The 17893-nt window shown below is 39.6% G+C and overlaps 1 protein-coding gene across 2 annotated transcripts in view; it reads right to left on the bottom strand.

Annotated features, from left to right (window-relative positions):
- The window catches only part of LOC124776881 (enoyl-CoA hydratase, mitochondrial-like), a 79107-nt gene that overhangs the window by 39399 nt on the left and 21815 nt on the right, over window positions 1-17893 (bottom strand). For both annotated transcript variants that reach the window (XM_047252064.1, XM_047252065.1), the window contains exon 3: window positions 5820-5944. In XM_047252064.1, the coding sequence (XP_047108020.1) occupies window positions 5820-5944 (125 nt within the window). The remainder of the gene's footprint in view (window positions 1-5819; window positions 5945-17893) is intronic.

A 17893-nucleotide genomic window follows, 5' to 3' on the forward strand; every position in this document is an offset into this window, starting at 1 on the left:
TTTGCTCAGCCTGACAATAACGCTTATATCATCTGAACAAAGGATTAATTATGATGCAGATTGAAATAATTTTGTAACTCATTAACAAAGAGCAAGAACAATAACAGGTCATTAATCAAACCTTGCAAAATGCACATTATGTTTTCTCTTCATGCAGATGTCATGATATCCCTCATTGTACTGTGTGAACATCCTTATGTAACTTTCTGTATCCTGTTTTTTACATAGGAAGTAAATAAGGCATGTCCTGAACCATACATACCATAAAAACTTAACTTCTCTAATAAGATATTATGAATGACAGAATTAGATACCTTCAATTACTTGCAGAAGATTTCAGCAGGTGTTACAATTAAACAAATTATTAGGTGCCCAGTGAATACATGAACAGCTGCCCCAGTAGGACAAATCTTGATTCATTGGAATGTCTATATGAATGACTAAGTATCCATTTACACAGGTAGGTGACAACCCTCAAGTACATTACTTTCTCAAACATTTTCAAAAGAGATGGAAGGAGTGACATTGGCCAGTAGTTTTGATATCTGTGAAGAGAAGCCCAATAATGGCTTATTTCAATCTGTCTAAGAAAATACCCTGAATTAACAATGTATTACACACATGACTAAGAACATTAACACTAATTTTAGTGCCTTGTTAAAGATATCATCAAGTTCACTTGCACTTTTATTTTTGAAGGTCATAAAAAATTTACTTGTTCCAGATAAGAATGACTAAACAATTATAGTTTCACTAAATCTCTTCTGCATTTTTTTCTGTGTAATGTTTTCCTTTCACATCTGAACGTCTTCAACTGATTTTCACAGCAATGCTAAAAAGATTTGTACTAGGAGAAGAATTCTCTAGTGTGGCCGAGTACATGAGCAGACAGTGAGCAAAAGTTCACCTTCTGAGTTATAAATTTTATGTACTAAATTAAGAGACACTAGCATTAGAAACTAGTATTAGAAGATGAATTAAGATTACAACCACTCAACCACAGTATAAGATAATACTATGTCAAAAAATGGTACTTTTTTTTTAACTCTGGTACTGTAAGTCATTAGGTAGTGTAAATACTTGAACACTGTGTATATACTATGCAAGCTATTATACACTGAGGTGACAAAAGTCATGGGATACCTCCCAGTATCATGTTGGACCTCCCTTCACATGTGTAGTGCAGCAACTCAGTCTGGTGTGGACACAAGTCACTGGATGTCCCCTGCAAAAATACTGAGCCATACTACTTCTATAGCCATCCACAATTGTAAAAGTGTTGCCAGTGCATAATTTTGTGCATGAACTGACCTCTGGATTATGTCACATAAATGTTTGATGGGATTCACGTTGGGTGATTCACTTTAACTGACCAGAATATTCTTCAAACTGATCATGAACAACTATGGCCTGGTGACATGGCACATTGTCATCCATAAAAACTGTGTGATTGTTTGGCTGCAAATGGTCTCCAAGTAGCTGAACATATCCAGTCCACTTCATGTAAACAGAGCCCTCACCATTATGGAGCCACAACTAGATTGCACAGTGCCTTGTCAACAATATGGGTCCACAGCTTCATGGAGTCTGCACCACGCTTGAACTCTACCGTCAGCTCGTGCTGACTGAAATTAAGACTCATGTGAACAGGCTACAATTTTCCAGTTCTAGGGTTCAATCGATGTGGTCACAAGCCCAGGAGAGGCACTGCAGGCAATGTTATGATGTTGGCAAAGGCACTCCCATCTATCTTCTGCTGCCATAGTGCATTAATGCCACATTTCACCACACTGTCCTAACCGACATGTTCATTGTATGTCCCACACCGATTTCTGTGGTTATTTCATGCAGTGTTGCTTTTCTGTTAGCACTGACAAGTCTACACAAATGTCACCATTCTCAGTCATTAAGCGAAAGCCATTGGCCATTGCATTGTCCATGGTGAGAGATAATGCCTGAAATGTGGTATTTTTGGCACACTCTAAACACTGTGGATCTCAGAATATTGAATTCCCTAATGATTTTCAAAATGGAATGTACCATGCATCTAGTGCCAATTGCCATTCTGCATCCAAAGCCTGTTAAGTTTCATTGTATGGCCATAACCACGTTGAAAACCTTGTAAGCAAAATGACTTGTCCAATGTTACAAGTAAATAGCTTTAGAATAGGTAATTTATGGAACCAATCAGAATTACATTCACAAGTTACATAATGTGACTAACTGTGAATCAGGATTTGACATTGCATTTATTACATCATATGCATATGTTTGTTTGGCTTCTGCTTGGTTTAACAATATATTGTTTATCAAGATACTACAATCTGAGAAGCATGAGTGGGGAAATTTATGTTCGATATTGAATTGTAAGTGGCTAACCGCATTCTTAAATTACTTTTCCTCTCAGACTGCTTTAAGAAATTTAGATAAAATTATCACAATTCAATAATCCTTCTTTTTGTTTGACAGACAGCACAATAAGTCTTCAAAATTTTTCCTTATAATTAACCATTTACCCAGTGGGACCTGTGTACAGTGACAACAACAAATGTTACATTGTCCAATATCAACTTCCAAGTACATGCTTCTGTATCCTGATCTGTAGGCCTAATCACTTACTTCTTTGCAAATTTATATCTGTGTTAACTTCCCCTTTAGCCACATCAGATTTAAATGAATATACAGTTAATTTATAGCACTATTACTTTAATGTTCTCTATCCCTGAGTTTATATCATACTTTGACAGACAAAAGTCATCAGTTTCTTTCAAACTACTCAGGTCTTCCAAAGAAACCAATTGATTTACTTCCTTAGCCCCCCCCCCTCCCATTAACCCCTCTCTCTCTCTCTCTCTCTCTCTCTCTCTCTCTCTCTAATGTACTGACAAAGCAAGTTTATTTCCTCTTTTTCTCTAGTCTTATATAATGAACGAGAGTCTCTACCAGTTTCATTTCCTACAATATTTTGTCTGAATTGAACTTGATTCCAATAATCACAGTGATTTTCCTTTGTGTGCTGGTGGTCCCCCATATGCTTTCAGGTAATATCTGTCACCTTGTCTTTATGCCACCTAATCAGGTGTAGTACAAGTAATCTTGAACAGCACAAGTGTGAGCTCTTGCAGCCATCCCAATGATTCTGCCTAGCTTTGAATTTACTCACTTTACAAGAGTAACCCAGGGCTGATCATGGCACCTCAGGACCTACACAACAAACTTGTATTTGGTAGCTGCTTCTAATATGTCCTTGTCACACATAATAGTATACGGTACTTTACATTTTTTTTTTTTTTGACAAGTTGTTTCCAGCTCCGTCAACTATCAAAACCATGTGAGGTGGTGCAGTGGATAGCACACTGGACTTGCATTTGGGAGGATGACAATTGAAACCCGTATCCGGCCATCCAGATTTAGGTTTTCTGTGATTTCCCTCAATTGCTCCAAGCAAATGCCGGGATGGTTCCTTTAAAAGAGCACATCTGATTTCCTTCCCTATCCTTGACACAATCCGAGCTTGTTCTCCATCTCTATAATGACCTCAATGTCAATGGGACATTAAGCCCGACCTTCCTTCTTTCCCTCAAATATCAAAATGTGATCATATTTGCTAAAATCCTTACACACTTGTCCTATATTTCCTGTTACCTAGCTAAGATTAGTCCTTGGTTTCACAAAGCTTGTTACCAGGAATCCTGAACCTAACTTGCTCTGAACCTACTGGTCTACACCCTTCCATTTAGTGTCATCTATCAGCAGAAGTTTTCAGAATGAAATTTTCACTCTGCAGCAGAGTGTGTGCTGATATGAAACTTCCTGGCAGATTAAAACTATGTGCCAGACCGAGACTTGAATTTGGGACCTTGCCTTTCTACTGCTTGGTAGAGCACTTGCCCACAAAAGGAAGGTCCCAAATTCTAGTCTCTGTCCACCACACAGTTTTAATCTGCCAGGAAGTTTCAGCGGAAGTTTTCTTTTCTAATTATGTTTTTCTTCCAATTACCTGTAAAGTTGCTACTGTTCTTCTACTGCAACATACATTCCTGTACATCCTTATGAAGGTTTTCCTTATGTGATTCTGGTAACAAGTGACATCTATTAATTAGCTAAGTTTATAATTTTTTAGCAAAATTTTCAGCCATTGTCCTTTGCATGTTATCTTTTCCTGGCAGATCCTCTCTTCCTCTTTCTGTCTGCCCCTCCCCCCAGTACCTTTAACTACTGTAATTCAGATTCTGTGTTCTAGCTCGGCCTGACGAGAATAAATCTTCTGCTCCTGTTTTGAATATTTCTGAATCTAGTACAGTACACATTGCATAGAAGTGCCTCACTGTGTATCCCATTCTCTTCTCCACTGTAGTCACACCAATGAAATCACAAGCTACAATTTTTGCACACATTTCCAGTTCAACTAACCTACGGGAACAACCACACTTGCTAGAAAAATAGATTCAGTTAAATAACACAAGTACATTTAATTAGATAAAAAATTCCATAATGATTTATGAACATTTCTCATGCATAAAATTAAATATAGAAATAGGTTGCTTAGCATGAAAATAAATGTGCTCTTTTGAAACTGTTTCACCTCATATGCCCTAACACAGACACATCCACTAATGTAACTACACTTGATTTATATTTAGATCAACTTGGCATATTTTATTTATTCCATGAACAGAAAATCTACTACTTTGCATAAATTTTGATATTGATCTGCTATGTCTCAGTTACTGTAAGCTTTACTCTGATGGACAAAGAAGACTCTATTAACCAAACTGAATTTTAATTGTGTAATGGATGAAGCAGAACACATTAGACTCCCTTTATTTTGTTCTCTATTCTTTATTTGTAAATGTTATCAGCAAATACTGCAATAAGAGAAACTCCAGGATGTAAACAATAGACAAAAGTCAGTAATGGCTACCACTCCTTCATTGCTGGTTGATGTGTGGTGCACAAATAACTGTAATTTCAATTTAGACTTAACTAGCAATTGAGCTACCACTCTTTTCCTAAATATACATGCGCACATGTACATGTGCTCACTTCACACACACACACACACACACAAACATATGTGAAGGCAATCCATTACTTCAAAATGATCAAAGGAAAAGCAGGAAATAATGATAGTGGTGGGCAAAATTTGAACTGTGGACAAATGATAATTACTGGACAGTATGGATGATACTTATGTTGAAGCTATACTTAGGGTAACAGCATGACAAAAACTGATGAACTACTCACAAAGAAAGGATTTTTATCAAACTGTGTCACAGGAATATCTTGTTTTCTTCTTTAAAAAAAGGCATGATTTGGTGTACTGTAGTCGGATCCATGAACGATGGCGGTTCGCACAGGCTCAGACAAGGACGGGGAATGAATTGAAGCCGGTTCCAAGTGACAGTTGCAGTACCCGCATATGCATACTTTGTGCTTGATGTAAGCGTGTAGCCTGTAAATTATGTCTCTCACTTGCTTGTGTTGAATTTGTCTCTTATTGCCACCATTAGCCATGACAACTTGCAACAAATGGAATACAAATTCACTCAAATAACTCACCACAACCATGTTAAACAGTCGCTATGCATACAACATTCACAGCACAGCACAGCACTCAGAACACTACTGTATGCTCATTGGCTGTCAGAGAATGCATGACATAGATGCGCCGAATGATCCTAAACTCAACTGCCATCATTTGTGACTCCAACTATAGTACATCATCAGTTAATATGAAAATGTAGTAAATGCAAACTTCAAGACACTGTTGCTGTGAACATAAAACTTCTAGTTATGTAAGAGCAACTCAAACTTACTGCATATCCATTTACAGCAGCTATCACAGGTTTACTACAGTGTGAGATTCGTTTCCATTCACCAAACAAGCTTCCCTTCATGACTTCAGAATATGTTTGGTTCAGCATTTCCTTTATGTCAGCACCTATTTGAAAACTCACAATAAATTTTAGTTTAAAATGCAACATTCACTGAAGATATGATAAGTGTGAAGAGTAAAGAATAGCTAACACCTCTCACAAGATGTAATTGAGATTTGTAACTTGAATTTAAGGCAACTGTATTACTTGTTCCTCTGTGGAAGAGATTCAGAGATACCATGTCCTCTTAAAATAGATGCTGAGAGAAAACAGTGGAGTACAAAGAAAGGTTAACCCATGACTACATTTGGCAGCTCTGTCTTTCACAATGAAAAAGTAGAAGATGGAAAAATTAGTCTGAACTGTGTTCTTTATGCTTATATTTGTTTGACACCCAGTTTCACTACATCTCTATATTCTAGATATTTGTTGTTGATGTTGTTGTTGTGGTTGTGGTAGTAGTGTTCAGCTGAAGACTGGTTTCCTACAACTCTCAAGATTAGTCTATCCTTTGCTATATTTTTCATCTCAGCATAACAACTGCAATCTACTTCCTCCTCAATCTGTGTACTGTAGTCAAATTTTGGTCTCACACTGCAATTTTTAACTCCAAAATTTTCCTCCAGTAGCAAATTAACTATTCCTTGATGTTTCAGAATGTGTCCTATCAACCAGTCCCTTCTCTTAGTCAAGTTGTGCCATACATTTCTCTTATTCACACTGCAATTCAGTAAATTAATGGGCAAAAACATATTTAATATGAAACCAGCGATTCTAAAAATAAGATATGTAAATGGAAGAGGAATCACTGCTATCAGCTGCAGGGGGACATTAAGCAGAATCAGTGGCGTCAAGCGAAAATGTGAACTGGGATTCAGACTCGGGATCTCCTGCTTACCATACAGGTACAGTAACCACTGCACCATCTGAGACACAGCAGTCTCACAGCTGCATGGACTATCTCAGTATGCCTCATGGTTGATCCACACTCCCACCAAGCGCCACCTATCCACAGTCCCTGTCCATTATATTCCCGTTCGCTATTCAGAGATTCCCACAGGAGCTTGGATGTCTGCATTGTCACTGAAGAAAGTGGATCCATTGCCCATCCAGGCTTATCAATTACATGAATGAGGTGTGTGTTCTTTTGAAGGAACAGACACCACACATTCATAAAATCTAAAAATAAGGCTACAGCAGGTTCCGTGGGAGGAAATCTAGAAGAAAACTGTAGTATTACTATTATTATTAGGAAGCTGTTATTAATATGAGATGTTCTACATTTATGGTAAAATTTTACATGTTTGATGTATCTCCTGTACCTGAATCAGATTATTTGTATTATGTATGTTCTTTGGCATACCATATTTCAAAAGATTTTATTCTCTTCTTGTCCGTACTGTTTACTGTCCACATTTCAGTTCTGTATAAGGCTACAATCAAAACAAATACTTTCCAAAAAGACTTCTTAACACTTAAATTTGCATTGGAAATATTTTCCTCTTTCAAAAACACTTTTCTTGTTATTGCCAATTTAAACTTTTTTTCTATGTCTACAGCTATATATTTAATACACACGCCACTGTATGGTCCATGGCAGAAGGTGCCTTGCTTAATTACTAGGCATTTACTTTCCAGTGCCACTCACAAATAGACCAAGGGAAAAAAAACTGTCTATATGCCTCCATATGAGCTCTAAATTCCTTATCTTATCCTCATAGTCCTTACATGAAATGTATATTGGCAACAGTAGAATCATTCTGCAGTCAGATTGCTTCAATCTGACCTGGTGAAGATCCCAGACACTCTGGCAGTATTCAAGGAAACATCACACTTGTGTCCTATACATGGTCTCCATTACAGATGAATCATTTCAGGAGTATTCTCGCAATAAACCATTTGTCTTCCCTACTACAATCCTTATGCACTCTTTCCACTTCGTATCACTTTGCAACATTACCCATAGATATTTAATCGGCATGACTGTATCAAGCAGCACACAGCTAATGCTGTATTTGAACATTATAGCACTGTTTTCCTACTCATCTGTATTAACTTACATTCCTGACACTAACTAGAAATTTTGTCTAAGTCATCTTATATCCTCCTATGCTCACTGAATGATGACACTTCCTACCATTTTTAGGTATTTTGTTGCCCAACTAGCAAAACACATCTACTACTTTCAGTCTCTCATTTCCTAATCTAATTCCATTGGCGTCATTTAATTTAATCTTATAACATTCCTCTGCCCTAGTTTTACTTTTTAAATCACCATATATTTCACTCAACTGATCTCTCAAGTCTTACGCTATCTTTAAGAAAATTAAATCATCAGCAAACCTCAAAGATTTTTTTTCTTCTCCTAGATGTTTAATTTTGCTGTATCCCACTACTAATGATGATGAGTGTGAGTGCGCCAAGTGTGGGTTGTAATGCGACTGCACTCAGATCTCCTGCCAACTGTATCAGCACAGGCTGGCCATTTGATGCTGCCAGTAGGAAGCATGCACATGGCATGGTTTCTGCTATGCTGTTTACTGGTGGCCCACGAGGCTCAGTGTTCAGATGTTATGAATAAAGCTCTATTTGTGTGACTTGGATTGGGTTTTGTATTACTTGCTTACTACACAATTGGTGATGAGTTTGGAATGGTTTCTACTTGTGCAATCTTTAAGTGCAGTTTCAACAGGTTTATTCATTATGGTTGCCATGCTACTGGTCCTGACTGAACAGGTTACTTCGGCTGTGATGACTTTGTCAACTTCCATTAATAGGCATGGTATTGCTCCAACCACCCAATTTTCCTCATTCACCCATCTTCTATAGTACTTCTTCTTTCTTTTTTTGTGGCCTTTATCCCATGTCTTCAAGGGTTTGGTATGTCAATGATTTAATTTGGTAATGTTAGTGGTAGAGGGCGGTTGGATGATCTTCTTGATGCCACGTTTTCCTTCCCTTGGATGGAATTTGTGAGCCCCATCCGTCTGTGTCTAGTGTTAGCTCAGCCATGTGAAAGTGCGTGAATGTTCTGTAAATGTTCACAGATCATGTTATTGAGGCGGGATGTGGGTACAAGCCTGGTACTCATCTGGAACCCTTACCAGGTAGGACTGATAGAATACATAGAGCAGATCCAACAAAGAGTAGTGGATTTCATCACATGATTGTTTAGTTGGTGCAAGAGCATTATATAGATGGTCAACAACCTCCCGTGGCAGGCATTACTAGAGAAGGATTGTGCATCACTAAGAGGGTTACTATTGAAATTTTGAGAAAGCACATTCTGGGAAAAGTTAAATAACTTATTACTTCCTCCCACATACATCTCACAAAAAGACCACTACAAGAAAATTTGAGAAATTAGAACTAATACAGAGACTTACTGACAATAATTCCTCCATGCACCATTCACAAGTGGAGCACCATCAGGTGCCTTGTGGAGTATGATGCATATGTAGTTGGAAGTGGGAAACTGCCTAAAAACCATATCCAGATGGGCCTACAGACTGGCCCTCATTATTAATCTGCCAGCCAGATTCAAACAAGAGCCAGTGATTCTCCCCAAATCTCAAAGCAACATGCTAATGTGTGTGCTGTCCGGGTGGGTTAATCTTCTATTGTATTTATTTTAGCTATTTCGGTCAGTTGTTGACTAACATTCCATTTGAAACTCTCAAGACTGAGTGTTTGTTTCAACCTATGTAAGTTCCATCCCCTTGTTTCACTACTATTCTGAAATTTTATTGAGTTAGGTTTTGTAGTTGTAACACAATGGACTCATATTTAGGTTTTCCATGACTTTCTTGAATTACTTCAGGCTACTGCCAAGATGGCTCCTTTGAAAGGGCATGCCTGATTTCTTTTTCCCAGCCTTTCCCAAGCTGAGCTTGTGCTCCAACTGTAAAGACCATGTCATTCGTGAGACGTTAAACAGTATCTTCCTTACTTTTCCTGCAATTTCTTCAGTTTTATTCTGCATTTCATAACTTACAGTCATACCCATATTTTCTCCTGGAAATATTTTGCCTTCTGTAATCTGGTTTCTAAATCCCAGTCTTATCATTATAAAATCAATCAGAAACCTTTCAGTGCCTGCAGATCTGATGCACATGTACAAATTTTCTTGATGATTAAACTGTGCTCTGTACAAAGTTCGGTCACATGGAGTACCATTTCTTTCTTTCTCCATTCCATGTCCCTGTACTATTTTTCCTTCCCTTCCCTTTCCTAGAGGTTTAAGTCCTCCACCCCAATTAAATTTTCACCTTCCTTAAAATACAGAATGATTTTCACTACAATGTAAGCTTTCACGGCCGGTATTGTCTTCACTTAAAACTTCCGGGCTGATAGGCTGTGGTCAAAGTATAAAACTCTCTCCTGACGTTTCGTCTCCGACTGCGGGAGACATCCTCGGAGGTAAAGCGGCGAACTGCGAAGAGAACTCGACGAAGCGCTGATTATATAGGCAGTACAAAGGGCGCCACAGTGGGTCACGTGGCGTCGGCTATGAGATTGTCTCTGGTGATGCCAACATTCTCAATTGAAAGTAATCGATCGTCACGCTTGTGGTGCAACGCTGACATCCAAATTTTATCCAGTTTAACACCTTCGTCTTTCCTGTTAAAATTATTACAATGTTTATCAATCTCGATAGCCTCTCTATACAAGCGTGCATAATAATGCGAGGTTTTTGATATGACGCTCTTCTCGCTGAATTTTATTTCATGATCACCTTCCTGGTAAACATGTTCCGCTACGGCCGATTTATCCGTGTGACCCAGGCGACAATTCCTCTTATGTTCAACAAGACGGGTGTTCACACTTCTCTTTGTGGTACCGATGTAAACCTGTCCACAACTACAAGGAATTTTATATACCCCCGGTGTAGCCAAAGGGTCTCGTGCATCTTTTGCCTACCTTAAAAATTCCTTTATTTTTCTGGTGGGTCTGAAAATAGTTTCCACCCCATACTTGCCTAAAACTTTCCCAATGCGGTCTGTGACCTTACTAATGAATGGAAGAAAAACTTTGCCCTTGGACGACTGTTGTTCGTCGTTACTCCTGATTCTCTACCTAGAGCGAAGTGCTCGATCTATATCCTAGATACAATAGCCATTCTTCACGAACGTTGACCGTAGATGTTCAATCTCATCTTTTAAATAAACAGGTTCACAAAGTTTGTACGCCCTGTCTACCAAAGTTTTCATTACACCTCTTTTTTGTCTAGGGTGGTGGTTTGATTCTTTGTGTAGATAACGATCAGTATGTGTGGGCTTTCTATGCACCTTATGGCCCAACGTTCCGTCCCGTCGTTTAATCACAGACACATCCAGGAAGTTCAATTGCCCATTCCTTTCCGTCTCCATAGTGAATTGGATTTTCGGATTAATGCTGTTTAAATGTGTCAGGAAGGCATCCAACTCCTCTGCTCCGTGTGTCCATACTACGAACGTGTCATCGACATAGCGATACTACCTGGCTGGTCTCTTACTGGCAGTCTGCAACGCCCGTTGTTCAAAAGTCTCCATAAATAAGTTAACCACAGCAGGACTGAGAGGACTGCCCATAGTCACCCCGTCAATCTGTTCATAAAAGTTATTATTGTATTGAAAGGGAAGGTGAAAAGGAAGGTGATCATGAAATAAAATTCAGCGAGACAAGCGTCATATCAAAAACCTCACATTATTATGCACGCTTGTATAGAGAGGCTATCGAGATTGATAAACATCGTAATAATTTTAACAGGAAAGGCGAAGGTGTTAAACTGGATAAAATTTGGATGTCAGCGTTGCACCGCATGCATGACGATCGATTACTTTCAATCGAGAATGTTGGCATCACCAGAGACAATCTCATAGCCGACGCCACGTGACCCACTGTGGCGCCCTCTGTACTGCCTATATAATCAGCGCTTCGTCGAGTTCTCTTCGCAGTTCGCCGCTTTACCTCCGAGGATGTCTCCCGCAGTCGGAGACGAAACGTCAGGAGAGAGTTTTATACTTCGACCACGGCCTATCAGCCCGGAAGTTTTAAGTGAAGACAATACCGGCCGTGAAAGCTTACATTGTATGATCAAACGCCTTTACGGGGAGGATATGTCAGCATCAGTTCAACGATTTGAAGGAATGCGCAAGAAGAAAGCACAACTGTGTACCCTCACCTTCCTGTTACGCTGTAGGGACACTTCGACGGTTCCGAAATTTCTGAAGGTGAAGAGGATGTTTCGCTTGGCCCAGGCACATCGTATTTACAACCGTATGGAGTCTGCAATGCTATGTGAGAGGATTCATCAGACGTGGCGAGCACTGGCAGTAACCAGCAGTAAACTTTTTCATCTCCACTTGTTTCTTAGTAATACTATGCAGTGTGGTTACTGGAATAAGATTGACGGTCTAACATGCAAAACTATGGAAGTTAGTGCAGAAGTGTCAGCAAATAGGCAGAAGAAGAAGTTCAATAACTTACAGAACAACATTTCTGGAGGTTCAGTTGAGGACAATTCTCGAACTGTTATTAACCTGTCTGATCAAGATCTGTCAAAAGTTGAAATTTCTGTACTAGCGAAAGGAGGCAATTTTGCTGTGACGCCCCAAAACGTACCCACAGAGGATATTGTAGCAAACAGTGAGGCCGGTATCCGTCAGCTGCCGCAGCAGTCCGCTGACGTAATTAGGATGGAAACGGCTAGGATTTTACGTACGTGTAAGCCACCTAAAAGTAATTTGTCGCAGGCTCAAAGGATGGCGCTGAGGGATATAAATGGAGATAAAAACATTATTGTTCTTAATGCAGATAAGGGTAATGCAACCATCATAATGAACAGTGAGGACTATCATGGAAAAATCAATGACATTTTGGTTCCCTCCAATTACAAAAAACTCCAGAAAGATCCGACTATGAAGATTTTAAGAATGACAAATCGACTGGTGAAAGCGTCTTCATTTGGCTCCGACGATAAGAAGCTGCTTTGTAAAACAGAAGCATATCCACCTAGACTTTATGGCTTACCCAAAGTTCATAAACCTGGGATTCCGTTGAGGCCAATTGTCAGCGCTATAGGCGGACCAACACACGAGTTAGCTAGACACCTTGCCTCAATGCTGCAGCCTTATGTTGGTAGGACGGACAGTCATATTAAAAATTCAGCTCATTTCATTGACAAGTTAAAGGAAATGAGCGTGGGCCCGGATGATATCCTCGTCAGTTTTGACGTTGTGTCGTTATTTACCATGATACCGGTAAACGAAGCTATCTTATGCATAGCGGATATTTTTCCTAGCGATATTGTGGCATTATTCCAACACTGCCTCACCACAACCTACTTTCAATACAATAATAACTTTTATGAACAGATTGACAGGGTGGCTATGGGCAGTCCTCTCAGTCCTGCTGTGGCTAACTTATTTATGGAGACTTTTGAACAACGGGCGTTGCAGACTGCTAGTAGGAGACCAGCCAGGTGGTATCGCTATGTCGATGACACGTTCGTAGTATGGACACACGGAGCAGAGGAGTTGGATGCCTTCCTGACACATTTAAACAGCATTAATCCGAAAATCCAATTCACTATGGAGACGGAAAGGAATGGGCAATTGAATTTCCTGGATGTGTCTGTGATTAAACGACGGGACGGAACGTTGGGCCATAAGGTGCATAGAAAGCCCACACATACTGATCGTTATCTACACAAAGAATCAAACCACCACCCTAGACAAAAAAGAGGTGTAATGAAAACTTTGGTAGACAGGGCGTACAAACTTTGTGATCCTGTTTATTTAAAAGATGAGATTGAACATCTACGGTCAACGTTCGTGAAGAATGGCTATTGTACCAAGGATATAGATCGAGCACTTCGCTCTAGGCAGAGAATCAGGAGTAACGACGAACAACAGTCGTCCAAGGGCAAAGTTTTTCTTCCGTTCATTAGTAAGGTCACAGACCGCATTGGGAAAGTTTTAGGCAAGTATGGGGTGGAAACTATTTTCAGACCCACCAGAAAAATAAAGGAATTTTTAAGGTAGGCAAAAGATGCACGAGACCCTTTGGCTACACCGGGGGTATATAAAATTTCTTGTAGTTGTGGACAGGTTTACATCGGTACCACAAAGAGAAGTGTGAACACCCGTCTTGTTGAACATAAGAGGAATTGTCGCCTGGGTCACACGGATAAATCGGCCGTAGCGGAACATGTTTACCAGGAAGGTGATCATGAAATAAAATTCAGCGAGACGAGAGTCATATCGAAAACCTCGCATTATTATGCATGCTTGTATAGAGAGGCTATCGAGATTGATAAACATCGTAATAATTTTAACAGGAAAGACGAAGGTGTTAAACTGGATAAAATTTGGATGTCAGCGTTGCACCACAAGTGTGACGATTGATTACTTTCAATTGAGAATGTTGGCATCACCAGAGACAATCTCATAGCCAACACCACGTTATCCACTGTGGCGCCCTCTGTACTGCCTATATAATCAGCTCTTCATCGAGTTCTCTTAGTAGTTCGCCGCTTTACCTCCGAGGATGTCTCCCGCAGTCGGAGACGAAACGTCAGGAGAGAGTTTTATACTTCGACCATGGCCTATCAGCCCGGAAGTTTTAAGTGAAGATTTTTACTATTTCATCATGTAGTTTTTCATTCTCTTCATCATCTGCAGAGGTAGCAGACATATGAACTTGTGCTACTATGATGGCTGTGATAAATTGTTCACTATGCTGTTTGTAGTAGTTTTCCTGAATTCTTATTTTCTTTTTTATTACCAGACCTACTCCTACAATACCCCAATGTAATTTTTATATTGATAACCTTTACTCACTTGATGCCAGAAATTTTAATAGTGATGATACAGTCTTGGGTAGTCCCTGTATGGAGATTATAACGAAGGTTATTTTTTCTCCAGAATAGTTTACTACAATGCCAAATCAGTCAAGCATCATGACTGCTGCCCCTCCAACTATAGAAAATGCTGTTGGCTCCCTTAAGATATAATGTGGTGGTATGGTCACTCTTATACAATCCTTTTGATGTGGTTGCACTTATGATGTGTCTGCCAGTATCATTCAGGTACACAGACCACCCCATCACGGCAAAGTACATGGATCATTGGGGATCCATATAACTTTCATATTGCTGATATTCTGTTGCACAGTATCCAGGCTAGAAGTATACACAAACAAATGCTTTTAATGAAAGAACTTGAGATTTTATGTTGTTGGGTAAATATGCAATCAACAGAGGCACTCTTCAAGATGTGATCCTCACCATTTCATGTACAGCACTGAGTTGTCTGGTGCATGTGCATAAACGTTTACTGTGCAGCAACAGTCAACATGTGGGTGCCACAATGAAAGGTGCAGTGTGTGCTATGGTTAACAGAATTACAATCTGTAACACATGTTCAGCAGCATGCAAGAGGAGAATAGAATGTGGATCCTTCCACATGTAAATCCATTTATTAGCGGGACAGAAATCTTCAAGAAACAGGATGTTTGACTTCAAATGTTGCAAAATATACTAATACGCATGTGAATGAAGAGATGATGGGACGTGTACATGAAGCATTCATTAGAAACCCACATAAATCCATTAGACAAGCTAACAGGGAACTAGCCCCCCCCCCCCCCCCCCCATTTTATGGCACATGACATTGTGCACATTATGTATCCAATTGCTTGCTCACAAACTCCAACTTTTGCATCATATTAAGCCTGAGAATCACCACAGTTTGTATGTTTTTGCTGTTGAAATACTGCACTGTATAGAAAATAAACAACAAATATCTCAATTCAGTGCTGTTCAGTGACAAATCTACCTTCCACATCTGCGCCAAAGTTAATCAACATAACCGTCAAATAGAGGGAAGTGAGATTCCAAGAGAAGTGACTGAGCATGAAAGGGACACACCAAAAGTTAATGAGTGGTTGGGATTACATAAACATGGTCTGACTGGTCCATTTGTTTTATGAAGCCTACAGTGACAGGGCACACCTATCTCGGTTGGCAAACTATCCAGTTCCACAGGTGTCTCCCAACATCATTTTTCGGAAGGATGGTGCACCACACCACTATCATGAGGATGTTACTACATTTCTCCATAAGATCTTTCCTGACTGATGGATTGGAAGGAGGGGTCTCATTGGCTGGCTCCCCTCAGTCTCCCAATCTGACTCTGCTGGATTTCAGTGTATGATGGTTTATCAAAGATATTATTTACAGAACAAAGGTTCCAGATATGATGGATTGGAGACAATGAATCTGCACCAGCGTAAAGGTCCTAACACCTGTTATGCTTATGGACGTGTGGCAAGAAGTGGAGTACCCTTTTCAATATCTATCAAGCTACAAATGGTGCCCCACTGAACTGTACCAACACGCATAAAAATGTTTGAGCTCCTCTGTATCTCACAAAATATTCATGTGAAGGTTTTTGCAGTGTGTCAGTTCAATTAAATCTTCTCAGCCTGTGTTATCAACAAGGAGTCTGTGACTTTTTGGGATAGCATACTGATTACTATGATCATCTCTCAATACGCCAGTGTCTTATAACCCATGTATTTGTATACATTCTGTTGGCAGTCAGTATTTAAATACTGTGTCTATCACTCTCAAACAGTTTATTTGTTTCATTGCTTCTGTGTCAATGGTGGGGCACTTCATACCTGTAGTCCACCACTGACCCAAGAGATATGTAATGTGGCATTCTATCTTATTGATGAATTCTTCTGGAGATATCACCAAGTAAACTCGTCAGTGTATAGTAAAGTTTTGGAAAGTTTTGTACTTAACATCTGATGGCTTTGATCAGTTTACTCAGATGATATCTTGAGAACAATTCATCAGTAAAATTCACTGAGAAAGCCTACTTTCAAATTTATCTCTCATATTGCTTATATTGCAGACTCGCAAGCTTCATTATCTTGATTAACACGATTTTATGGTACTTTTTTTAGTTCTTTCCTTCACTACACTATCTCAGAAACCATCTGCTGAACAGATAACTGAAGGCCTTTCATAACTGAAAGAATATACCTCTCGTAAACTGTGCTCAGCTAGTCTGCATTTGACTACCTGCCTGAGTACTATGCTGTGTGTACACTGATCAACCAGAACATTATAACCACCAATCTACCATCGATATAAACCAACTCAGACAATATCAGCATCCCCTTGTGAGGAATGACTGCTTGTCAGAGATACACACAGTGGATGTAGTATCTACATCTACATCTACATCCATACTCCACAAACCACCTGAATGGTGTGTGGCGGAGGGTACCCTGAGTACCTCTATCGGTTCTCCCTTCTATTCCAGTCTCGTATTGTTTGTGGAAAGAAGGATTGTCGGTATGCTTCTGTGTGGGCTCTCTCTGATTTTATCCTCATGGTCTCTTCGTGAGATATACGTAGGACGGAGCAATATACTGCTTGACTCTTTGGTGAAGGTATCTTCTCAAACCTTTAACAAAAGCCCGTACCGAGCTACTGAGCGTCTCTCCTGCAGAGTCTTCCATTGGAGTTTATCTATCATCTCCGTAACGCTTTCACGATTACTAAATGATCCAGTAATGAAGCGCGCTGCTCTCTGTTGGATCTTCTCTATCTCTTCTATCAATCCTATCTGGTACAGATCCCACACTGCTAAGCAGTATTTAAGCAGTGGGCGAACAAGCGTACTGTAACCTACTTCCTTTGTTTTCGAATTGCATTTCCTTAGGATTCTTCCAATGAATCTCAGTCTGGCATCTGCTTTACCAAGGATCAACTTTATATGATCATTCCATTTTAAATCACTCCTAATGCGTACTCCCAGATAATTTATGGAATTAACTGCTTCCAGTTGCTGACCTGCTATTTTGTAGCTAAATGATAAGGGAACTATCTTTCTATGTATTCACAGCACATTACACTTGTCTACATTGAGATTCAATTGCCATTCCCTGCACCATGCGTCAGTTCGCTGCAGATCCTCCTGCATTTCAGTACAATTTTCCATTGTTACAACCTCTCG

This window comes from Schistocerca piceifrons, chromosome 2 (assembly GCF_021461385.2).
Source record: "Schistocerca piceifrons isolate TAMUIC-IGC-003096 chromosome 2, iqSchPice1.1, whole genome shotgun sequence".
NCBI lineage: Eukaryota > Metazoa > Arthropoda > Insecta > Orthoptera > Acrididae > Schistocerca > Schistocerca piceifrons.